The following is a 26,622-nucleotide window of genomic DNA, read 5'->3' as shown; positions in this document are numbered from 1 at the left end:
AAGCTTGAGAATTATTGTCTCATTTATATGTTTTCCATATATGTATGGAAACATACATACACTTTGGGAGGCAGCTGGGTGTCACAGTAGATAGTGTGTTGGGCCTGGAGTCAGGAAGACTCATCTTCCTGACTTCAAATCTGACCTCAGACACTTACTGGCTGTGTGACCCTGGGCAAGTTACTTAACCCTGTTTACCTCAGTTCCATCACCAACCACTCTAATGTCTTTGCCAAGAAAACCCTAAATGGGATCATGAAGAGTCAGACTCAACTGAAAAGGACTGAATGACAACAGCATATATGTTTTTTTTCTACCATAGCAAGAGAGAAATAGCACATAGCCACCATTTCCTGATTTATGAGCTGAAAGGAAAATCAGAGTTCGAGCCCAAGCTCTCTCATCTTTGTAGTCACCTAGGTTCATAGCCTGCTAGCTCCTCGGCTCCTCACTCTCACTCAGCCCACATGTCCAAGCAGCTGTGAAATCATCATTTCTATCTTACAACATCTCTTGTATATATCCCCTAGTCTCCACTCACCAACCACCACCCTAGTTTAGGCTTTCATCAGTTCTCTCTTGGACTATTTTCATTTTATCCTAATTGATCTCCCCTATCTCTAATGTCTCTCCATTCTAAATCTTTCCTCTACACAGCTTCCAAATTAGTTTTCCTTTTTCAAGACAACTCAAATCCCACCATCTGAAAGAGGGCTTTTACATTCCCCTCAATGCCCCAACCCCAGTGTTATTTTTTTTCCTCCAATGATTGTCTTCCACTTCCTCTCCCTGTATATGTGGTCATACCTTATTATTTACATGTTGTCTTGTCCATTTTTATGTAAGGTCTTTTATGGCAAGGACTGTTTTTGCATTTTTATTGTCTCTTTAATGATAGCACAGTGCCTAGCGCATAACAAACACTTAATAAATTCTTATTGATTGATCAATAGTGGCAAAGTCAAGATTAGAAGCAAAGTCCCTTTATTTCCCTCTCAGTATTCTATCAGTCGCTATTTTGGAAAGCTGATAAGAAGTTCATCATGCATATTTAGCAGTACTTTTGTTTAATATCCTACCTCTTTCATCTAGTATCTGAGAATTAGAGGATAGTATTTGGGGGTTGTTTTTTGTTTTTTTGGGGGGGGGTGTTTTTTTTGGCAGACTTCTCTAGTCATAAACTAAAAATCAAATTAGGATTAATCAAGTATTTCCCTGGGTACCATGCTTGCAAATCAGGGACAAAAGAAAGTCTGCTCAGTCTCCTAATTTCTTAGTAATTTTACTGTCTCAGTTAATAGTACCTTAGGGAAAAAGAAGTTATATGGCAAACCATAAATGTTAGGCTAGAAAAATAATATTGTCCTTGAAAGGTTTAGTTTCCCTTATCAATTATTGAATAAGTAAACTTAATCGGGGTGGCTATGTATGAATAATCTGTTGGGCATTGCACAGATGCTCAATTTTAAATTGGCCATGATTTCACTTCCACTTTTGTCAACTTTAGACATAAAGGGACTCTCTGAATAATGCTAAAAACATTATGCACTTACTAACTTTTAAACAATGGCAATTTTTTAAAAAGAATATTATGAACTAGTGAAATTTAATTGGGCATAAATCCTGACTGATTAGTAACTGACCTTTTTTTTAGAAAATTATCTCAACACCCTTTTAGTTCAAGTTTTATTTGAGTTCTTATAGGAAGAAGTCTCTCCCCTTCTGTTTAATCAAAACTCTCTTCAGAATGGTCATTTATATTTAATTAAAAGGATCTACCTGACACATGATCATCAGCTATTCTGATATCGTCAGGTAGCTATTTTGCTTTCTTGCTCTTCTTTTTCTTTCAAATATTTTATGTTGCTGTCTCCTATACCATGTTATATACCTCATTCCATAAATTCTTTGGACATTCTTTTTTTTTTTTGTGGGGCACTGGGGGTTATGCGACTTGCCCAGGGTCACACAGCTAGTAAGTATCAAGTGTCTGAGGCCAGATTTTAACTCAGGTACTCCTGAATCCAGGGCTGGTGCTTTATCCACTGAGCCACCTAGCTGCCCCCCATTCTTTCTACCATATATAATCCCTTAAATCTATGCACTTCAACTTCATATTCATAAGGAGTATTATTTAGGTCATGCCTATATGATCTGATGGTTTTCCCTACCTTCTTACATTTAAGTCTGAATTTTACAATAAGCCACTGATTAAGGGGCAGCTAGGTGGCACAGTGGATAGAGCACTGGCCCTGGATTCAGGAGGACCTGAGTTCAAATCTGGCCTCAGATTCTTAACAATTACTAGCTGCGTGACCTTGGGAAAGTCACTTAACCCCAATTGCCTCACCAAAAAAAAGAAAAAAAAAAAAGCAACTGATTATCTCAACCATGGTCATTTCCAAGTCTTGTTCTGATTGTGTAGAGCCTCTCCACCTTTGGCTACAAAGTAAATAATCTTATTTCAATATTGTTCATATACCGATGTCCATGTGTAGAGTTGCCTTTTGAGTTGCTGGAAAAAAAAGTGCTTTCTCTGACCAGCCAGTTATCTTGACACAACACTTTAGTATCTACCATGCTTCCTTTTGTATTCCAAGGCTAAACCTGACTGTTATTCTAATTATCTCTTGATTTACTACTTTAGCATTCAAATTTCTCCATGATGAATAAGACATCTTTTTTGTATGATTTTTAGAAGATGTTGTAGGTCTTCATAGAACTGCTCACTTTTGGATTAAAACATATCATATCATGCTGTCATTTTTGAGATTATACCCCAGTATTGCTTTTCTTCCCATTTTATTGACTGAGAGCTACTCCATTTCTTCTAAAGGATTCTTGCACACAACAGTATATATAATGATCACCTGAATTAAATTCACCCATTCCAGTCCATTTGAGTTCACTAACACCAATCCCCTGTTTGACTACATCCAGTTTACCTTGATGCATAGATCTTACTTTCCATATTCCCATGCAATATTGATCTTTATAGCATCATACTTTTCTTTTGGCACAAGGCAAATCAAAAGAAAAAATGGTAGGGATTTAACAGAGGTATGAGATATTAAAAGGAGGTGGCAAGAATATACAGAAGAGCTATGCAAGAAATATCTTAACATCACTGATAACCACAATGGCTTGGATATGATCTAAAGCCAGACATTTGGGAAAATGAAGTTAAGTGGGGCTTAGGAAGTATTGCAAACAATAAAGCTGAATTCCAGCAAAGCTATTTAAAATCCTAAAACATAATGCTGTTAAAGTGTTGCACTCAATATGCCAGCAAGTTTGGAAAACAATAGCAGCCAGTGGATTGGAAAAGATCATTTTATATCCCAGTCCTAAAGAAGGACAGTGCCGAATAATGTTTAAATTACTAAACAATTGCAGTCATTTCACATGCCAGCAAGATTATGCTTAAGATTCTGCAAGCTTAACTTCAGTATTATTTGAACTGAGAATTACCAGAAGAGCCTGCTAGTTTTCAAAGAGGCAGAGGAATTAGGGGACAAATGACAAGCATTCACTGGATTATGGCAAAAATAAGGGACTTCCAGGAAAAAAATCTATTTTTGCTTTTTTGACTATGTTAAATCATTTGTGTAAATCACTACAAAATGTGGCAAATCCTCAAAAAGATTAGAGTACTAGATCATCTTACTTGTCTCCTGAGGAGCCCTTTATGAGGGCCAAGATGCAGTAGTTAGAACTGAACATGGAAGAACTAATTGGTTTAAGATTGGAAAAGGAGTATGAAAAGGCTGTATATTGCCACCTTATTTATCTAACTTATATTGAGAGTACATCATACATAATTCTAAGGTTTCTGGAAGAAATATCAACAATTTCAGATATGCAAATGATACCCCTCTGATGTCACAAAGTGAAGAAGGATTAAGAAATCTCTTGATGCAGGTGAAAAAGGAGAATGTAAAAACTGACTTGAGACATAACCTCAAAAAACTAAGATCATGGCAATTTGTCCCATCACTTCTTGGCAAATAGAGAGAAAAGAAATGGAATCATTGTCAGATTTTATAGTCTTGGGGCTCAAAGATCACTGCAGACGGTGACTGCAGTCATGAAATTAAAAGAAGCTTTCTCCTTGGAAGGAGAGTTATGGAAAATATGGACAGAATGCTAAAAAACGGAGATATTGCCTTGAGAACAATGGTCTATATAGTCAAAGAGATTTTTTTCCAGTAGCAATGTATGGCTGTGATAATTGGTCTATAAGGAAAGCTGAGCACTGCAGAATTGATGCGTTGTTTTTTATTCAATTGGGGTGCTGGAAAAGACTTTTGAGAAGCCCTGGGATAGCAAGTTGATCAAATCAGTCAATATTTAAAGAAATTAACTCAGACTATTCACTGGGAGGTAAAAACCAAAGCTGAAGCTTAAATATTTTAGCCACATAATGAGAAGACAGGACTCATTGGAAAAGACTCTGATGAAAGGAAGAGAAAGTAAAGGAAAGATTAAAGGCAAAAGGAAAGGGGAATGGTGGAGGATAAGATGGATAGATAGCATCATTGAAGCAATAAGCATGATCTTCAATGGGAGTTAGTAGAGTATAGAAGGTCCTCGCGTATGTTTCATGTCACAAAGATATAACTGAACAACTGAACAACCACATAATCAGTTACAATAGAGATTACAAATAATACCTACCTCATATGGTGGTAGTGAGAATCAAATGTGATAATATATATAAAGAGTTTTATAAATGTTGTGAGATATATATTATTTCTTTGTCAATTTTATACACTACCTTCTTAGACTAATGTGTTGATGATGCCTATTCATTTTTTTTTTCATTAAACCATTATCAGTAACTAAAGTCTTAACTCATTAATTCCTTCTGATTTTCACATAAATTATAATGCTAGAAGGGTAATCTGAAAGTTTCAAAGTACAAGATGTCATGCAGGATGGCAATAGAATGCCCTGGCCAACAAGGGCCCATATGGTGACCAGGTAACTGGAGTCTATGAGCTGCAAAAAGGAGAATGAACCAATGAAAGATGGATGAAAGTACCATAAACATTTTGCTATTTTCCCAAATTACAGATACTGTGCCATATTTAAGAGTGCCTCTACTGGTCAGGAGAACACTCTAGTATTTATAGTGAGATAAATACAGAACCTAGAAGGAATGAAAACCAGGCTCATCTGGTCTTGGAACATGTTGATACTCATATCTCTCTCTTTTTTTAGAATAGTTTGGACCTTGATTTCCTTTTTTGCTTCCCAAGATATGAGGTCAAAAGTTAATTGTAGGGGCAGCTAGGTAGCACAGTGGATAAAGCACCGGCCCTGGATTCAGGAGGACCTGAGTTCAAATTCAGCCTCAGACACTTGACACTTACTAGCTGTGTGACCTTGGGCAAGTCACTTAACCCTCATTGTCCCACCAAAAAAAAAAAGAAAAAGAAAAAAAAAGTTAATTGAGAAAAGACATAGATTCCTTGTAGTGTTAATGTATGGTCATAAAAAATGATCAATGGTTTTTAACTGCAAATACAAGTATTGGACATTCCACATTGGACTCATTTTAGATTTTTACAACATTGTAAATTCTAGTGATGTTGATATCACCACAAATCATAGCTGAAATTCAAATTTTAAAAAATCTCACTTTATATTATATACTCTTCAGTAATCTTAAACCAAGAAAGTGACTCAGTTTTGGTTCTTTGGAAAAAAGAATCACTTTTAATTGTACTTTACCATAAAATCTTCACTATTAAAAGGGATTCTCTAAAGCTTCCAGCATCATTAAATGGGGAAAATTTTAAAATGGACATTCAAAAAAACTAGCCAATTAAAATTATTACATTCTGAAATGCTTCATTTTGAAATCATTGCCTGTTGGCATCAAACATATCCTCTGTGGCTCCTCTCCAGTTACTTTAGGGTTTCTCTGCATAACTTCTTTATGCACTTTATTTGGAGCATGTGGGAAGTGTTCTGATCTATTCTGACAATGCCTAAAGGGAAGAGGCAACTACAGGAAAATTATCTGACTCCCTCTAAGTGAACATACCAACTACCCAGGCCAGTCTGCAGACACCATTTTATTTAGCACACAAAGATTGCTGGCATGCCTGTCCAACTTGGCTAGCTTCAAATAGTACTTGAATAAATGAATACTAAATTTGATTGACTACAGGGAACTCAGTGAGTACTTGCAAACACATCTAAGAAAATGTCAGCCAAATTAAACTATCTTGATAGTTTCCTTGAGGGTATTGAAGAGTATTGAGGGACAATTGGATATGATAGAATTCAAACTGTACTCTATTGCAAAAAAAACTACTATAGAACTCAAAATGGCTTGAATTTAATTTAGTTTAAAATAATATGGCTGGAGGATGAGGGAGTAATGTAAGGGGTGGCTATTGAATTTGTTGAAAAATAGGACTTGTGACAGAAAAGTACAAGTTTTATGTATCTGGGCTAAAAGAAGACATGCACTTTATCAGCATGGTGAAAATAACATTCTCATACATTTTTATTTAATGATGTGAAATTAGAACTAGATAACATAGAATTATGGCTCTTACCTCTTGGGAAAGAGGAGCAATCAATTAATCAATAGATAAATATTTATTAAGTGCTTACTATGTGCCATTATTAACAATTAACCTCATAGTGATTGCTCCCCTGTATCTGAGAAATAAAAGAGGAATTATTTTCAGGAAAACAGAAAACATAAAGACATTAACTTTAAAGGTCAAATTGTTAATATTTTGCTTTAAGGGTACTTATTGCATTTGACATGTTTAAGAAAGGGGTACATTCTGGAGGACCTCATTTCAGCTTTATTATTCAAGAAAATTTTGTGAGAGAGTTTAGTTGAATGAATCAGATGACACAATGTTTTTAAATCAATCTTTTTATTATCTCTTTTTTTTAGTAGGATGCAAATTTCCATTAAAGTATGTTACTTTTTAGGGCATCTAGGTGGCACAGTGGATAAAGCACCAGCCCTGGATTCAGGAGGACTTGAGTTCAAATCTGGACTCAGACACTTGACACTTACTAGTGACCCTCCACAAGTCACTTAACCCTCATTGCCTGGCCAAAAAAAAAAAAGTATGTTAGTTTTTGGCACAGTGTAAGTAATTAATAAATGCTGACTTGATTTTGTTTGATATTGTTAAATAGGATTTTTAATATACACATTATGTATGTGTGTATATGTATGTATGTACACTGACATAATGCTCTTAGCTCAAGTGACTGTTCTTCCTGTTCCTCCTCCTCCTGTCATGGTTTAAATAATTTAAATAAGGGAGGGTTTTAAAATTACAATTATAACTCCTCACTTTCTCTTACATGTTATTTTTGTTTTTGTTTTTGTTTTTTTAGTGAGGCAATTGGGGTTAAGTGACTTACCCAGGGTCACACAGTTAGTAAGTGTTAAGTGTCTGAGGCCAGATTTGAACCCAGGTACTCCTGACTCCAGGGCCGGTGCTCTATCCACTGCACCACCTAGCTGCCCCTATATGTTATTTTTAACAGACATATACCTCTAAGAAAGTCTGCCTACAAGATTATATTTCAAATCTTTCCATGATTTATTGGGTTATATACATAAATGAAACCTCTGACTTGGGTGAAAATGACTGTTTACTTATGATCTGGCAGGTTTTCTAACATAATTAATTATGATTGGGTCTGGAGCTCTGAATCTCTTCTCTCTGTTTAATGTCACAGTCTAACTCGGCAGGTGCCTTTGCGAATGCCAAGTATCTAACTAAGCATTTGTTCCGTTTATAAAACTGTAAAAACAAATTATAAAATTCTCAGCAACCTTGATTTCTCCATATACTGTTCCCAACACAAGGGCATATTTTCAAGTTATTTTGGGATACCAGTGATGGGTTTTGCTATATGTACCTCCCCAGAGTACCTGATAGGCAATCATCTCTGTTCTACTAAGCCATTATCCAAAATTGATTCCTTCTGCTTACCAAAATGGAAATAAAAGCACTGAGAATATTGGGGAGGAATAGGGGTCAAGACCTTAATCTGTGAGGAATCTTGAGGATAAGTATGTTACCTCTCTAAAATCCATCTCCACTTGAAGTCAACGTGAAATGATCTGCAGTTAATTTATATAAAGCTTACACATGTTATTGCACACCCATAGAATTACAATTGTCTGCCCAAGCTAGTTCTAAATAAAATAACTCAATAACAATGCAAATGTTTCTAGACTAAAAACTTTGTTGTTGCTTAGCAAAGCAACACTATTTGAAGTAACTCAAAGCAAATAGAAGTTGGTAGTTATCTGAAGGTAGAACCTCTTTTGTTTATGTCTTAATACATATTTGTTGAACTATGTATTCAAATATTTTCTTTACTTAGTGAAGAAAACAACATTATGCTTAAAATAGTCAATGTTTTCCAGACATTATATTACATTATCAGGACATAAAATCATAAAACAGATGGTGAACTGTGGGAATAGGCCTTTGGTGTCATTGTCCACTCAAGTGAAGTCTTAGGGAATTGAAACAATGCATAAGCTAAAATAGTGAAATATTTTCCTTATTGCCTTTATAACTAAAGTATAATAGAAAAATTAGGGGTGTGTTAGAAAACAGCCTTCAAGTTGAATAAAAATGTGTAAAGTAAGTTCTAGAAAGGCAATAGGATTATTTGTTCTAAGGAAAAGAAGACTGGGATAATTTCACAATAATTTTCAAGTAAATGAAAGGTTATTTCAAGTATTGAAACAAGTATTGAAAGATAATAAATGATCACTTAGCTACTTTATATGAATTCAAGAAGCTAAAATAATATATGCCACAGTAAGTATCCAAAAAAGATTTCAACAGGATAACACATCAGACTGAATCTGATAAAACTAATTTCAAGGCAAATAAAATGTAAAGCTCTGAACTTGAGTAGAACAAAATCAACTTTACAAGTATATGATGTAGGAGGCATAGATTGATTGCAATTAGAAATAAAGACCAAAATCATTAAACTGTGTATACCCGTTGATGCAGAAATACCACTACTAGACCTGTGTCTCCCAAGAGATCAAAGAAACAGGGAAATTGTCCATATGCACAAAATGTTTATGTAGGTCTTTGTGTAGTGACAAAGAACTGAAAATTAATGGTGTGCCATAAATTAGAAAATGGCTTAACAAATAGTAATGTTTGTATGTAACATGATATCACTTTGCCATAAGAAATAATGAAGGAGATAGTTTCAATGAAACCAAGGAAGACTTTAAGGAACTGATAGGGACTAAAGTGATCAAAACCAAATGTATAATAATGGCACTTAGATTCAACTTTGAAAGACTCAAGAATTTCAATCAACTCATTGACTGATCATAATTCCTTAAGACTAATGATGAAACATTCTATCCATTTTCACTCACAGGAGTGATGGACTCTGGATGGAGAATGAGAGACAGTACTTTTGTTTAGACACAGCCAATGTGGAAATTGGTTTTCCTTGATTATGCATTCAAACTAAAAGAATGTTCTTTTTCTTTTTTCCTCATGCAGTTGGGGTGTGGGTGATGGAAGGATTAGACTGGAGGGAGGAGGAAAAAAATAGAGAAAAAGGGTCTTTGTTAATTAAAAAAAATCATTTAAAAGATGATATTGATAAACTGTAGAATACTCAAATGATATCTACCATACTCCTATTCACTCTGTGTTTCTTCACATTGTCTCTTCTTAATATGCAATGTTCCTCTACTGCTTATTTTATTCTTTTCCTTTTGAATAAGATACTCCCTCCCAAGGGCTTATCTTCATTGATAGGTATCCAGGAACTTTCCTTTGAAATTAATCCCTACCCTTGTATCATATTTTTTCTGGAAATATCTTATTTCCACTCTTATAGTTTAAGTTACTTTATAGCAACAGCATGTTTTAACGATCTCTGTAGTCAAAGCAGGGCTAAGCACATTGACTTGTACCTGTTAGATAAAACAATAAAGTTTTTGTTGAGGGGAAATGCATTAAGACAATCTTGAGTTAGCTGGGCATCATTAGAGTTTTCACTTGCTTCATACAAAGTCCAGTGGATACTTTTTGCCCATTTTGTGTAGGAAATTTTTTACATGTTTGAAAATTACTAATTTTGAATAACTATCAGTGGCCTGTGGCCATTCATGGTATTGTTAGCATATATAGTTTCTGATCATTTCCTAGTAACATAAACTATTGAGTAAGCTATATTATTCCTAGTCAAAAAGAAGAATCGGTTTGAAGATTAGATTAAAAATGGCAGAAATGAAAAGGATACCTCCCATTTATTTATTTTTTAATTAATCAGAACAGGTGTTTATTTTCTCTTGAATTTTGTGTTGTCTGTTGAAAATATAAAGTTGTATTCACATAGTACCAAATGCCAACTATAAATATACAGAAGGCTGTGATAATTTAGACAAAATATAAAAGCGTAAAACACTGCAATATCCCAAAATATTTGATTTTCACATGTACATGACCCAGAGCTGAATACTGGACAAATCAAATTAAATAGCCAGTGGCCTTTGAAAGCTTTGAAAATGTAGATGGCCTACAGTTCCAGAGAAATATAATATTATTTACTGTAGAAAAAAGTCCAAAACTAGATTCCAAAAGGATCCCCCTCTAAACTCATCTATTTCATATTAATGTTATGAAACAGCACAACTTATTAAGAATGTCAAACAATCATAGATTATTTGATGCTATACAACATGTTTGAAGAACATAAGGAAAGAATAAGGGAGATAAGTTTTTACCTGCCACAGGATGCGGGGTGAAAATGAGAGAGTAAAGCAAAGACCATTTACTTTAGTCCTAAATCATAGCATTGTTATCTTTGGTGCATATTACAATTTCCTGTCGCTTAGTAGAGTAAGAAATAAATAGCTAATACAGTTACCCAACTTAGAATATGGTATGATACCAAGATAAGGAAGAGAGAGAGAGATTTCTAATGTGTTTAATTCTGGCTTTTTTGTTATTTACAGATAATTACTACGGTACCCCAAAGCCTCCTGCAGAACCAGCTCCCTTATTGTTAAATGTAACAGACCAGATACTTCCAGGAGCCACACCAAGTGCTGAAGGAAAACGGAAGAGGAATAAGTCAGTGAGCAACATGGAGAAAGGAGGAATTGAGCCTCCTGAAGAGGAGGGGGAAGAACAACCTGTGGTCAATGGAAATGGGGTAGTAATAACTCCAGGTGAGTACTAATTTTAAAATCACTCATTCATTTGACAATGTTAGTGTGTGTGTGTGTGTGTGTGTGTGTGTGTGTGTGTGTGTGTGTGTGTGTGTGCGCGTGTGATGGACTAACAGACAGCGATAGAAACTAAGTAGGGAAGTAGTTAAAATCACTTAGATTAAAAAGATAGTACTATCCAGGTAGAAAGGACATGGTCCCATATAGATAAGAATATGGATATGAATCCTTATTTGGAAATGGTGATATATAATCTCTGGATTTTGTTCAGGATTTTATTTGGAAATTTGTAATTAGCGGGATCCCAGGAATAGTTATGATCTGTTACTTTGATTTTCTAGGCAAGAGTACTCCTCCTAATTCTGATTGCACTCTATCAATGTTTCATGAGGATCTATGACCAAAAAGAAAAGTTTTTTTAGCCTGTTGCCATTCTTCTGGGGAGGAATGTCTCTACATTTAACTAGGCTGGCTCATTGATGACATAAGTCTGTTTCTAGAGCTGTACTTACAGTACTTACATCGGGCAGGTGGGGCTCTTTAGCCTTGACTGGCAAGCTGCCTAGGGGAAGGAAACCCTGATTTTAAACCTCCGCTGCCTTGAGGCTATACCCATAGATGGGAAAGGCTTCGGGAGTTAACCCCGAGGAAAAATCAGGAGTCGGAGTGCCTTAGGCAGTTGGATGTTGGACATCACATCCCTCTGGCAATTCCTGCGGCAGCACTGGTGCCAAGCTGTATTGGCTCTGCTTCTCCTTTGGATCCACCAATGTTGTGGAGAGGGAAAACCTGCTGCATGGGCAACAGCTTGTTTTCCAATTGATCCCCCCAGGCCAGTGCCCTGGAGAGGACACTCCAGCTACTCCTCATGGGGTAGATACAACACGGTATGCGGCAGTTACCAGTTATAAGTCACTCAGGAGCTGCAGCTCCCATATCGGACTGCACAGCCACACTGTGCCCTGTGGCTCTTCAAGGTGCTGATCCATGGTCATCTGTGACTGATGGAGGCCTACTTACAGCCTTTCCAATTTGATGGGACCTACTATTGTTTTTATTTCTCTGACACTGACTTTGGGAATCCAGGGCCACCTTATGCCAACATAAGTGCTGTAGGACATATTAAGGAGAGGCCTCTTCATAAATAACTGTGTGTGGATGAGAATGAGGATTCAAGTTAAAGTTTGTTGTTCTTGTTCAGTTGTTTTTAGTTGACTCTGTGATCCCATTTGGGGTTTTCTTGGCAAAGATACTAGCTCATTTTACAGATGAAGAAACTGAGGCAAACAGCATTAAGTGACTTGCCCAAGGTCACACAGCTAGTAAGTGCCTGAGACCAGATTTGAACTCAGGAAGATGAGTCTTCCTGACTTCAGGCCTGGCACTCTATCTACTGTGCCACCTACATGCCCCAGGTGAGGTTCAAGATAACTTCCAGGTGTCTTAAAGTCCAAAGGTATTAGTCCTTATATTGCTTATTTAGAAATTGGGATAATAGTGTAACTAATTGTTTTGACTCAAAGCTCAAATCTCCAAGCTTTAATCATTTCAGAGGGAATATAGGCACAAAATATTACTCATCTCTAGCTTTATGAATCAGTGTTGTTTTTTTAGGTCAGTCAAAAGGCAGCATTACATAATGGAAAGAAAATTGGTTTTGGAATCAAAAAGATCAGAGTTCAAGTCCTGCCTCTGACACATTCTGTCTGTGTGATGAAGGGCAAATCTCCCAAACAGTTAATGTCCTCAAACAATGGTTTTCTGTAAGGGAGAGGGAAGAAGAATCACTTATTAAGCTCCTCTGTTAAGCACTGTACATACATTATCTCACTGATCTTCACATCAACCCTGTGAGGTAGGTGCTCTCACAACCCCCATTTTAGAGTTGAGTAAACTGAGGCAGACAGGTTACAGGACTTGTTTAGGGTCAAGCGGTAAGTGTCTCAGACTGTAATTATACTCAGGTCTTCCTGACTCCAGATCCAGTGCTCTACCATTGCAATATCTAGCTGCCCCCAAAACTTTCTTGACTCTGAAATGATTGAGTAGTTGCCAGTATACATTGGTAAGTTTCCATAACAGAAGTTTTTTACACTAATGAAATCCTGGGTGCTTACCCACCTCCAATCCCAAAAAGACAATTAATAAATGGATTAGTTTACGGTCTTCGAAATGGCTATGTCTGTATAACATTGAAATGTGGATGTTTCCATGGAAACATCATGTAGCAAACCATCTGTACCAATGACTACATTTTTTCACTTTTCATCCAAACGTGTTCACACAGTAAAACATAACCAGCTTATACTTCTGAACAAATAAGAAAAGTATCATGTCTTGGGCTTATAACCAATCATGCCACATATATGAAGTTAGAAATAGATATATAAAATATGTTGTAGTTAGTTTTTTCCCCCATGGGTGGCAGGCTAGATTAAAAGCTAAAGGCCTCACTATGGAATTGCTAACTAAACAAAATGACTGTAGGCAATTAGTAGGTGCTAATCTTTGGCAGCACCACTCTTTAAAGGCATTGTACTAGACACTAAAAGTTCAAGGTATGTAGATGTTAGGCTCTTGAAATAATATGAACATATATATCTAACATAGCTATCATGACATAGCTATCACGACATTTTCAGATGACAAAATCTATGTTGGATCACAGAATTAGTATGCAAATATAATAACATAATAATGATAACTGGAAAGTTTTACACTCAATTCCAAAAAGTCAACTTTAGTTCAAGAGAGGATGAGAAGCAAAATAGCAGTTTAAAACTAGGTCTGGTCATTGCTGTGGATTCATCAACTCAATATGAGTTAAACAAGTGATACCTGTCTAATTTATTTTTATTTATTTGGGGGGGACAGGGCAATGGGGGTTAAGTGACTTGTCCAGGGTCACACAGCTAGTAAGTGTCAAGTGTCTGAATCTGGATTTGAACTCAGGTCCCCCTGAATCCAAGTCTTGTGCTTTGTCCACTGTACCACCTAGCTGCCCCCTTTTTTGTTTTGGGGGGTTTTTGATACCTGTCTAATTTAAACCCTCACTACCTCTTACCTGGATGATTGGTATAAATGTCTTAACTCATTTTCCTGCCTCAGCTCTTTCACCTCTCCAAACAATCTTCCTCATAGCTGCAGGATTTTCTTAAAATGTAGGTCTGACTATTCATTTTCCTAAACAATAAACTCCAATGGATACCTATCACCTCTAGGATAAAATACAGACCTCTCTTTTTAGCAGGCAAATATCCTTCACAGTTTGGCTCTGGCCTCCCTTTCCAACCTTATTTTGCGATACTTCCTTTCACATTCTCTCTGGACCAGATAAACTGACCTTGTTTTTCCTCTCAGACAATAGCCCACCCCCTTTCTCTTTCTCCACAGCTATGTACTGGTTGTTCCCCATACCTGGAATCCACTCCCTGCCCACCTCTACTTAATAGAATCCCTTGTTTCCTTCAAAAACTCTCCAACAAGGCAGTCTTCTTGGTGCCGACTAGTTTATATATAGTTTATAGTTTATATGTTTATGTTGCATGTATATACATATATACATGTATCTACATATGTGTGTATCTTTGCATACCCCTGTACTCCCACGTATCTATGTATGGGGGCATATATTGACCTCCCCATTAGAATCTAAGCTCCTTGAGGATGCAGATTCTTATCATTCCATGTACTTCATACATGACAGTTCATTAAAATTCAGTGACCAATCGATATTAATATCACAGCCAAATGGCCTATGGATTGGATTAAAAAAGAGAAAGCTTCCAGGAATGAGAAGGTGATGGTTCCACTCTGCCATGGTCAGACCACAATGGAAATATTATATTCAGTTCTGAGTGCCACATCTTAGGCGCATTAATAAGCTGGAGAGTGTCTGAAGGAGGGAACCTCGGATGGTGAAATACCTTGTGTCCATTTCATATCATAGAAGGCTTATTGAAACAACTGGATATGTTTAGTTTACCCTGAAGAAAAGTCAAATAGAAGATAATAGTGATCTTCAAGAATTGGAAGTACTGTCATGTGAAAGAGATATTAGATGAGCACTGTTTGTCCCTAGGAGCAGAACTAGGACCAGGTGGGTGATGCTTAAAGTGGAATTTCTAGGTTAGATGTCAGGAAAACTATAGCTATTGGAAAATGAAATGAGTTGCCTTTGGAGGCAGTGACTGTTCCCTTTGATGGGAGGCCTCTAAACAGAGTCTGATGACCATTTATCAGATGCATTTTAATAGGATTTTTTTTTGTTTCAAATATGCTATGGACAGAACTCCCTTTTAACTCTAAAATTCTATAATTGTGTCTTGCAAATTGTATATGCAGTGAGGCCAGTAACCAAACAGAATGTATTAATAGCAATATATCTTAGATGTAAATGTAAAGTCAAATACAAATAGGAAATATGTGAATATGGTACTGACTTGGATTTACTATTATAACTATGATGTCCATTATTTCACTTGTCAGTGATAGAAAATTGACTTTGTGCGCTGTAGAAAGTGTCTAATTTTTCTTTCACTGTAAATACATAAAAATGAGCAATATATTTCTCTGTGGATATGTTAAAATTCTCAGTTTTACATTATATTCTTTATGTATAAACAATTGGATGCCATAGTACAATGGAAAAAGAGCTGAACCTTTTTGGAGTCATAACACCTTATTTTAAATCCCGGTTCTGCTACTCACAACCTTTGTGACTTTTGGCAAATCACTTTGGGTCTTTGGATTTCTTCATCAGAGGGGATTAGATACAATGGACAGTGTTTGTGTTTGGCGTCAGGAATACCTAGGTTAAAATTCTACCTCTGACATTCTGTGTGATTAGAGGCAAATTGCTTAAACAAGACATACCTCAGACAAACTCCTATGATTTATTTAATGTCACAGTTGCTTTTTTCTTTCCTCCTCAGCCTTTACATCCCCCCTTTACATGTAGCCTATGCTGATCTTCATATTTTGTCAAAATGGCATAGATGCATCAATAACACACGCAAAAATCATCTTACCAAACTTCTAATGCATACATAATACCTTTTTTGTCTCTTTATACCTGTTTTCCTATTTTCAAAATTCTTTAAGAAGACTTTTTCTATATTGGGATAATAATTCTCCTTTAGAACGTTTAATTCTGTTTACATTACTATCAAAGTAAAGTATTAAAGAATGTATGTTTTCGATCAACAAATTTTGTAAGAAAAGTGCATAAAAGACATAGGTTCAGTTTTGAGGATTTCTCAGAAATGTCCCAGATAAGGGAAGTCTCCCCACGTAATAGAGATCACTTTGACCCATCCTTATGTGATGGTTGAGGTTCTACTCCCCACCTCAATTAAAGTAATCACAGAAGACCTAAATGCCTTAAATGAAACAATCCATCGGTCATCACTCTTCTAATGTACAACTATATATGTATATGCATATGTGAATATATATAATATGTTCACATAAATATATTATATATACATATATATATATATATATATAATTTCTTGTGGGAAATATGCTTTTAGATGGGGCTACAAAATTATTGTGTACAAACTTATTGCTATACCATCATAATAATTACCTTTGGTAAAAAAAATAATTAGTATAAAGCTAATATGTGAAAAGCTAATGAGCACACTGAGAGTCTAGGGGATTATGCCTAGAACCCCTAAGGAATTATTTGAGTTTTGGGAGGTGGCCCTAAGTATATACTACATTCAGTACTGGTATATGAATAGTCATACCTGGAAAATGAGTACCATCCAAATGATTCCTATGACTAACAAGCATAATAGCAGCCCTGTAGAATTACTAAGGAAGGGAAACAACTGGGTAACCCAAATAAACAATGTAATTAGGAGGCTTTAATTGGGCACATGATGCTTCATTAGAGCCAATACACTCATACTGTTATCTATTCCTAGACTATCTTTCTTCAAGACTCTGTATTCCCCAAGGTTCATTTCTCTATGGTTCCTTGCTCCTTTTCTTCCATTCTCTCCCTCATTGATTACATCCACTCCCAAGGGTTTAACTCTCATTTCAACATAGATAAGATCTATTATCTCCAGTCCTGATCTGTCTCAATCCTCAACCACTATGCAGTCCTACATTTCCAACTTCCTGCTTGAATACATAGCATTTCAAACTTTTATTTTTTGGATCAGACCCATTATTTCAGTGGTATGTGAAATTTCCTGAGTGAATCAAAACTTGTCACATCTAAACTTAAACATCCCTAAAACCACCTATTCCAACCAACCTCCCTATTTTTGTTTAGAACATTACCACTTAAGTCACCTACAATTGAAATATTTGAGGCACCTTTTAGGATGATCCAACACAACTACACCAATGTATCTAGCCCATCATGGATCACCAAATTGGACCATACTTAACATCCCATCCACCTCTCCATCATCCTTTTGCTTGCATTCTACATCTTGCTTTGGGCTCAATAAGCAAATCAACACTGCCATACTACTATTATTCCTAGAAAGGTCAATGCAGTTAACTTGTCTTATTGATCAAATTACCATTTTAGTGAAAAACCAGACTTTCCTTTCCCTGGTCACCCCTCCCTTCTCTATATGTGCTATTTCCTTGTATACAAATGTAAACTCCTTGAGGGCAGGGATTATCTGGTTTTTGTTTTTGTATTCTCACACTTAAGATAGTGCCTTAAAAAGGGAGAATGTACTTAACCAATATCTTTTCATTTATCTTCTTTTGATTGCCATATATTGATATGTCTAATATAATTCATTCTTGATCAGAAGGAATATTATTTTCTTTATTTTGTCCCCATTAACATAACATCTTTCACATAGTAAGCACTTATCTCCAACTTTTGTGTTTCTTCTTTCATTGTAAGGTCTTCCACAATAGAGGCTTTCCCTTCTATTTCGCCTGTTGTTTTTTTTCCCACAGTATATGAGGCTAAATAGACAGTAAATGCTAATAAATGTTCTTTTTCTGAATAAGTAAAGAATACTACCTACTCCATAGGAGTTGTAAAGAGCACTAAACTTCAAAAATTACTAGCCTGGGCATTACTAGCAACTTACTTTGTAACCTCATTCAAGTAAGCTTGACTGAACTATATTGTCCTGACAGTAGGTCTTCCTCTAGTACTAATAATTTATTATTATAAATGCAATTTGGAGCCTTTTCCTACTAAACAATGTTGTGAAGGAAATCACTCTACTTTTTTTTTTTTTAGTGAGGCAATTGGGGTTAAGTGACTTGCCCAGGGTCACACAGCTAGTAAGTGTTAAGTGTCTGAGGTCAGATTTGAACTCAGGTACTCCTGACTCCAGGGCCGGTGCTCTATCCACTGCGCCACCTAGCTGCCCTGAAATCACTCTACTTTGATGTATATTAAACATTTTTTTTAAAGAAAATCAAATTTTAGGTGATATTTGATAGACTGAGAATCCTGAGGATAATAGCTGTTAACAAAGAGGAAAAAAAAAGTTAGGATACTGTGAAGCAACCTATTGGGCCTAGCACTGTACATGTGGGGATTTATGTGATTTGGGGAGATGTTGATTAACCCATATTAGTTTCCATTTAAAGACAGTATCTTTCATAGAAATCTCCTGATTTCTCTTAAAATATCTAATCACTTTCAGCCTTGTACTTTATATAACTGATAGATATTATAAGTGTAGACTAAAGATTGTAATCACTGCCTTGAATATCCAAAGATCTTTGTTCTTTGTCTCATGAAAACTCACTTGTGCTGAAATTCTGTTGAATTGTGAATGTTCAATTATGTTAACTTGAGTTTAGCTTATTCCCCTCTACCCACACTGTTAAATGAGCAACATTACCTGAACTCTGAAGACTTGAATTGTGAATGTTCATTTATGTCACTGGTTAACTTGAGTTTAGCTTATTCCCCTTTACCCACACTGTTAAATCAGCAACATTACCTTAACTCTGAAGACTTGAAGCTATCAGATGCATCGTGATTTTCCTTAGATCTTTACCCCTAATCAAACAAATTTATTTAAAAGAATATTCATAGAGATGAAAAATCTCACTTTCTCCTGCATTAAAAACAATACATACACATTGGCACATTCAAAAAGAAATGTTCTAGAAATTTTGATAGCTGGGCTAGGATTTTTTTTCCCTCCCTCCATATCATGAATTACCTACTCCCACTTTTGAGTAAGTAATTCACTATGATACTGTAGTTTTTCTCTTCCCTCCTGGATGTTGGGAAACATGGTACAAATGATTAGAAATGCACATACATTTTAGAGGCAGCTAAAACTCTTTGTTAACCCACAGAGAAAATGCCAGCAGAAAAAGAGCTCATGACAGTGTCCTCTCAACAAAGGCAATACAGTAAGTCTACAGAGCTGCCTTCTACAACCCTGAAGTCCTCAGTCAGTGCAACTGAACTGCATCTCCCTGAGAGGAAACACAGTGTTCCTTATGAGATCACCCAGAGTCCTAAGTAATGATCTCAGCTCACCATTAGGGGCTGGCATCCAGATACTGTGTTGCTTGGCACACTTACTGTTTGTGCATCATCAGTCCTGGTTCTGTGAATGAGATCCTGTCACAGTCGGAAGAATTATGTTCTCCGTAGTGAATCTCGCTGTTTTCCTGTGAAGAATGGCCTGCTCTGAAACCAACCCAAGCCCAGCCCTGTACTGTGAGGGCCTTAGTTTTGTCATATCCCAGTCCCACGAATGAGCCTCTGATGTGTGTGTACCTACCCTGCTCAGATCTTTATCATTTTCTGAAGAGCTTTATTTTTAGGATCTAGTTCCAGGATAAAGAGAATGCTCACTTCTAGGTCATTAGTGGATAGGAAAGATTTACACAGAGAATCCTTTCCCCAGTAGATTTTACATATATAAATCATAGGTGCCCTATCTCTACTTTAAAAGAATATATTAGGGGCAGCTAGATGGTGCAGCAGATAGCACACTGGCCCTGGATTCAGGAGGACCTGAGTTCAAATCCGGTCTCAGACACTTGACACTATCTGTGTGACCCTGGGCAAGTCACTTAACCCTCATTGCCCCACCCAAAAGAAAAAGAAAAAAAAAGAAAACATTAAATATTACATCTAGGTCACAATTGTAAAAGTCTCTGAAGATATTAGAGGTAACTATAAAGGAAAGAGAAACCCATTTTGGTACCGATATTATTGATTTACAGTACTAGGTCATATAGCTGCTACATACTATAATTTGTTATTGTTAACTCATTTCAGTCATGTCTGACCCTTCTTGACCCCATTTGGGGTTTTTGTGGCAGAGCTACTGGAGTCACTTGCCATTTCCTTCTCCAGCTCATTTTACAGGTTAGGAAATGAGGGTTACATGACTTGCTCAGGGACACACAGCTAGTAAGTGTCTGAGACTAGATTTGAAATCAGGAAAAGGAGTCATCCTGATTTCAGACCCCAGCATTCTATGCACTGTGCCACCCAAACCAGCATCATTTCTGGAGCATTGTGGTAGCCTAGAAAAAATAGAAAACTCATTTATTTTAAGCATTTACAATTTTGAAAAAAAAAACTGATTTGACTTCACCTTATTCCCAAAGTTGACTTAAAACACTCTTTTTTATGATATATATATATATATATACACACACACACACGTACATGTGTGTAGACATATAAAGATCTATACTCATATAGTTGTTAGACCATTGCTACACACCCCATTTCTGTAGCTATTTATATAATTTACATAATAGAAATGAATATTTGAATGGGCTAAGTAAACTATCTTTGGTTTGGATGAGAATTGGAGTTGGAGTCAGAAAGATGGGAGTTTGAATTCTTCCCCAGCTTACTAGCCATGTGACCCTAGGGAAAAACACTTAACTTCTATCAACTTCAGCTTTCCTGATATAAAATGAGAGTAACAATAATTATTGCAATATAGGATTATTGTGGGGATCAAATGAGATGATATATGTGAAAGTGTTGGGATTCTCCCCCTGGCCTCAGTTGATACAGTAATAGAATCTAGTCACATACAAGATGAGCTTTTAATGTGTAAACAAGATCCACCTATATCAGAAAGGGATTATGCTTTTCTGAGCTATGAACTCCTTTCTGAGCCAAAAAAGGAAACAATAAAATTGAGAAAACAAACTGACCAGTCCACTGGGAATCTTAAATAACTAAGCCCTGAGAGTCATTCAAAGCTCCAAGAATTGGTACATTTTCGAAGTAAGACCTCTGCATAGAAGAGAAGAAAATATTTTTATTTCCTCTCTTCTCCTATCATTAGTCATGTTGCATAGCAGTGACTTGGCCAGAGGGAGACACCTTATTTAGCAGTTCATGAATTCCCTTGATTCAAGAGCTCTCAATGTGCAATTGAGGGAGAGAGTTGCATAGTGCTAGAAAGACACACTCAAGAAAGAAAGAAGCTTTAAGGAACTATCCTTGACAATTTAAAGTTGACTTATGCGGAAGAAACAACCCTAGGAACCCAACTTGAGGAAACTATGAGCAGAGAAGGGATTTCCGGGATTTTCATTGTCAAGATTTGTGAGATGCCTTTGCTATATTTATCTTATATATGTGCCTCACTAGTATTATATACTATTTGGGCACATTCTTCCCATGAACATTGTGTATATTTATAGGAGAATGCACCTAGGTTTAAGAAAGGAATATTTGGTTACTACTTTTCTTGCTACAGTATCTGAGTAGATGCCTTTGCTAAGAGCTCATTAATTCTATTAGCTTATTAATAGGAAATACACTGATGCTTGTGACCTACAGTCATAGAAATAGTCACCTACAGAATTAACCCTAGAACTAGAGATAAAACCCACCAGTATCTGGGAGCCCAACCCTGAAGTAAAACCTTGGGGACCAGCCCAGATAGTATGGAAAATATTTGGCAATTCTTAAAGCATTCTATAAATGTATGTTGTTTCATAATTACTCATGTTAAATGTTATCATCTATATATCATTATTGTTAGAAATTGGGACTCAAGTTTAAAAACTCTTACATGAAATTGTTTAAATAAACCATACTTTAAAACAAGGAGAGTAGTTCAAATCTTTGGGTCCTTCTCTGATGTAATTTGGATTTTTTGGTTTTAGGCTATATCTAAATTTAGACTTCTATTCTCACTGGGTTTGAATTCTCTCCATCTAAAGTTTCTTAGCTTTTATTTCCCTTCACAAATATGATTACAATGCTTGGTGTGAGGTTCCCAGCTGCTTTATTATCCGATGAATATTTTTTTTTGTTGTTATTTCTGGCCTTTCTCTCCAAAGGAAGTTCTCAGTGTATACCCCTTCTTTATTGATTCCTTTGGTTGCTTGTAATTGTTTGTAACAGAATTCTTAACTTTTTTTAAACCCTAATTAACTCCCTATTATCAAAATTTGTTGCAAATGAATTTCACTTGAAATATTCTCAATTAATAGCACTAAACAAAATCTTATGTTCATAGCCCCTAATTTCCCTATTAATTTTCCCCCTCAAACTCTATAAGGTAGTATTTCACATCATGTTGTACCACTTCATTACATTTTTAAAAGAAAGTGTATAAAATAACATCTACTAACCTCTTACATTTTATTTTGGATCTGGCTTTATTCTATATTTGAAATTTTCCTAGCTGCTGACCTTAGTTTTTATGTTGCAATAGTTAGTGCAAACTTTTTGGAGGGTTTCTGCTTTTATACGACATAAAACATCATAAAATACATCCATATATTTTAAATTACATATATCAGAGAATTTTGGAGTTGGAAAGATTCATCCTCATTCCTTTCTTTCATTTCCTCTTAAATGAAATGTTAGAAATTAAAAATGGTAGGGTGGGATAGGTAATAATACTAATTAAGTCATCTCATCTTCCTTACACTGATAAGGAATAATTCCCTAAACTAAAATTTCTACTGATTCTTTTCAATTTAGTTTGATAGATCTCAAAAGAGATTTTCTTGTCATTTTCCTGACATAAAACCTAAATTTTATTTTCCATAATCCCCACCTACCACCCTTTTATGACTTCAAACATCTTGTTGCCCATCTGGGTGTCAAATATTCTGGAAAATCAATGTTAAGATCCTCTGTGTGACTTTACAGGAATTAGTGGCTCCCTAGCTTACTCCCAGGCAGAGCAAAACCAACAAGCTCATAATCATTGCAAGCATAAAAAGGTATGTGTGGCCTGCATAAGGGATTGCCTATTACCCTCAGCTGAGTCAGGCTGCCATCTCTAAGGAATCAAAAAGATAACCTTAACAGCTAACTTTTGCTCTTCCTTTTTCATTCATTTATATATATATATATATATATATATATATATATATATATATATATATTTATATTTATATATATATATTTATATATATTTATATATAAGAATTTGCTAACACCAAAGAACGTCGTTCTACATTTGTAATGAACATTTCCCTATGGACACCAAGGACATTTACTATACCAGTTACTGGTATTACCAGTTGCCCTTCTATTTTATCTAAGGAAAGACCTGAAAGGCTTAAAACTATTAGAAAATAAAAATGAGCCAGCAACCCATTGTTGCTTCTTAAATATGCTGAGAGGCAAGTTTCCAGAACCCAAGTGTCTAATTATATTGATATGTAGAAGTCTCACAAAATAGACTGATGTTCCTCCTTCTTTTCTAGAAGTTACAGGATAACATAAAAAAAAGTTGTTAATATACATCCCAATTGCCTGACCCCAATCGGAAAATTGCATCTTAGTCTCTAGTAGGAATCATGATGATGTATTCTGATCATTTTCCTAGAACCAGGTTACTTTTTATTGCCTAAAAGAGCAAGGTTCTGCCTTGTTCCCTGCTTGAATCATCTACACTGTGTAAATAAACAAGATAAATATGCAAATACATTTTGTAATTTGAATAATTTCTATCTTTCAACTACATTATTATTTTTTTTAATTTTATTTTTTTGCAGGGCAATGGGGGTTAAGTGACTTGCCCAGGGTCACACAGCTAGTAAGTCTCAAGTGTCTGAGGCCGGATTTAAACTCAGGTCCTCCTGAATCCAGGGCCAGCACTTTAACCACTACACCATCTAGCTGCCCCCCATTATTATTATTATTAATTTCAATGGTAGCCAGTCTTGCCTAAGTGTCAACCTTCAAGTATCAAGCGCTCTTTCAAAGCCTATGATTCAATTTTGAACAAAGATGAATACTTTAAAAAGCAACTATCTCTTTTTCTCTCTGGTTCGTTCTCTCTCTCTCTCTCTCTCTCTCTCTCTCTCTCTCTCTCTCTCTTTCTCTCTCTCTCTCGTGTGTGTGTGTGTGTGAGTGTGACAGAGAGAGAGAGAGAGAGAGAGAGAGAGAGAGAGAGAGAGAGAAAAGACCTATCCAGAAATTATTGAAGGCTACTAATACTAGAACGTAAAAGGGATAAAATGGGAAATTATCAATAAAACATTAATGTTGCACAGTCACTGTATTCCTGGACACACATGACATTTGTCCCATTATCCCTTCACCCATCCTCCTCCTTCTTTCTTTCTTTTCCTTTTTTACCCCTTCCTCTTCCCCTTTCCTATTCACTAAATGGGGGAGCCTGGGAGGTTGTAGAAATGTTAGCTTTGGGGCAGCTAAGTGATGCAGTGGATAAAGCACTGGCTCTGGATTCAGTAAGACTTGAGTTAAAATCTGGCCTCAGAAACTTGCTAGTTGTGTGACCCTGGGCCAGTCACTTAACCCCAATTGCCTCACCAAAAATAAATGTTAGATAATTCTTTTTTTACACTCAAAAATGTTTCCTTCTTTCTTGTGTGGCCTTGGAATATCTCAGGAGTTAGAATTGTGGTAAAAAAAAAAAATGAAAGTTTTTTAACAGTCGGTTAGGATAACTGAAAGATGCCAGTTTTTTAAGGACCACCCTTTTGGGGAGGAGACCAAGGGCATGAGCTACGCATGCCAGTCCGCCTGCTGCACGTCAGATTGCCTGCTACGCACTCGACTTCCGGGGTGCGAGCTTAGAAGGCAAGGAGAGAACAGAAGTGGGAGTTTTTTCCTGCTCTGCTGGTCTCCTGACTGCGCTGCACAGGCTGATGCTGATGAGAGTTCGACTGGGCCCGGCTCGAGGTTAGCAGCAGCACTTGCTTGACACCGCCTCTCTCTCTCCCCAAAGGTGGCCTTGGGCTTTTGGTGAGTTTTATACGGAATATAGACTAAGCTTAGACTTAAGATGATTTTTATTGTATTTCTACTTTCCTATCCTTCTAATCAACATCACCTTGTGACTATCATACAATAAAAGCTCTAACTAGAAAACCAGAAGCTTCTTCCATTTACTAGTCTAGGAGATAAATTAAGGGAAAGGTTAAAGAGGGGAGATTTATGATCTAATATCCAATTTTAAATCTCACAGAACTGAAAGATCATCATAAGACAAATATAAATATTATGCTTTTGATAATATTTCTGTGGATAGAACACTGGGTCTGGAGTCAGGAAGACCTTACTCAGGCTACAATGCTTAGAGGCAGTGTCACCCTGGGCAAATCACTTAATCTCTGCTTCCCTCAATTTTCCTCAACTGTAAAATGGGGATATTAACAGTGCCTACCTTCCAGCATTATTTTGAGGATAAAATAAGATAATATTTGTAAAGCACTTAGTGCAGTACGTAACACATAATAGATGCTTATTCCCTTCCTCCCTGTCATTTCAATTGAATGTGGGTTCTACCACTAACAAAGTCCTTTCCTCACAATGCATTTATCCTTGCTAAGGCCCCTTGGGAATAATACTTTCACCTCTTTGTAGAAGACATCTACTGACTCCACGATCGTGTTCTTCTATAAAAGAAAAATTAGATGAAAAACGAATACTTCATAAACTCTTGATACTCTAACTGGTTTTAGAATAGGTGCTTCTCCATCACATATACTTTATCTTAGATGGATTGAATGTCAGCATCCCTGATGCAGTACCTTAAAATGATACTCCAAGTCCTCATTAAAAAAAAAAAAATCTCTCTGATGCAGACTATGACCAAATAATGTAAAACTTCCTAAATCTTTTTCTGAGATCATCCTCTGTTGCTCCTGTGATGCATACACTATTACAATAGAATTCTCTAGCCTCTTAGAAATCTGAGTTTATGTAACACATTAGAAAATTCCCAGAGCAAGTGAAACCCCATACTACAGGTGTTTAACTAGAGAAGGCTCTTGGTGGGTGGTAATTATTTCCTCATCTGAAATAGTCTCATTGACAATCAACTGTTGATAAGCTTATGCAAGGTCAAGTTTTGCAAAGATCTTCTCCCCAGCAGGAATCTCCAAGAGGTGATTGATTGCTGCCTCTTCTCAATGTGGGAGCTGTTGAAGTGCATTATTAACATGGTAGCAGTAATCTTCTGAAGCCT

General features: G+C 36.2%; 1 protein-coding gene across 1 annotated transcript in view; it reads left to right on the top strand.

Moving 5' to 3' along the window:
- MAGI2 (membrane associated guanylate kinase, WW and PDZ domain containing 2) overlaps positions 1 to 26,622 on the top strand; it is a 1,715,773-nt gene that overhangs the window by 1,055,742 nt on the left and 633,409 nt on the right. Inside the window, 1 exon segment of the mRNA XM_043965407.1 lies at positions 11,006 to 11,221. Within this exon segment, the coding sequence (XP_043821342.1) occupies positions 11,006 to 11,221 (216 nt within the window).

Source organism: Dromiciops gliroides, chromosome 5, assembly GCF_019393635.1.
Source record: "Dromiciops gliroides isolate mDroGli1 chromosome 5, mDroGli1.pri, whole genome shotgun sequence".
In the NCBI taxonomy this organism is placed as follows: Eukaryota; Metazoa; Chordata; class Mammalia; order Microbiotheria; family Microbiotheriidae; genus Dromiciops; species Dromiciops gliroides.
The sequence above is the reverse complement of the archived record's forward strand: the minus strand, read 5'-3'. Positions and strand labels throughout refer to the sequence as shown.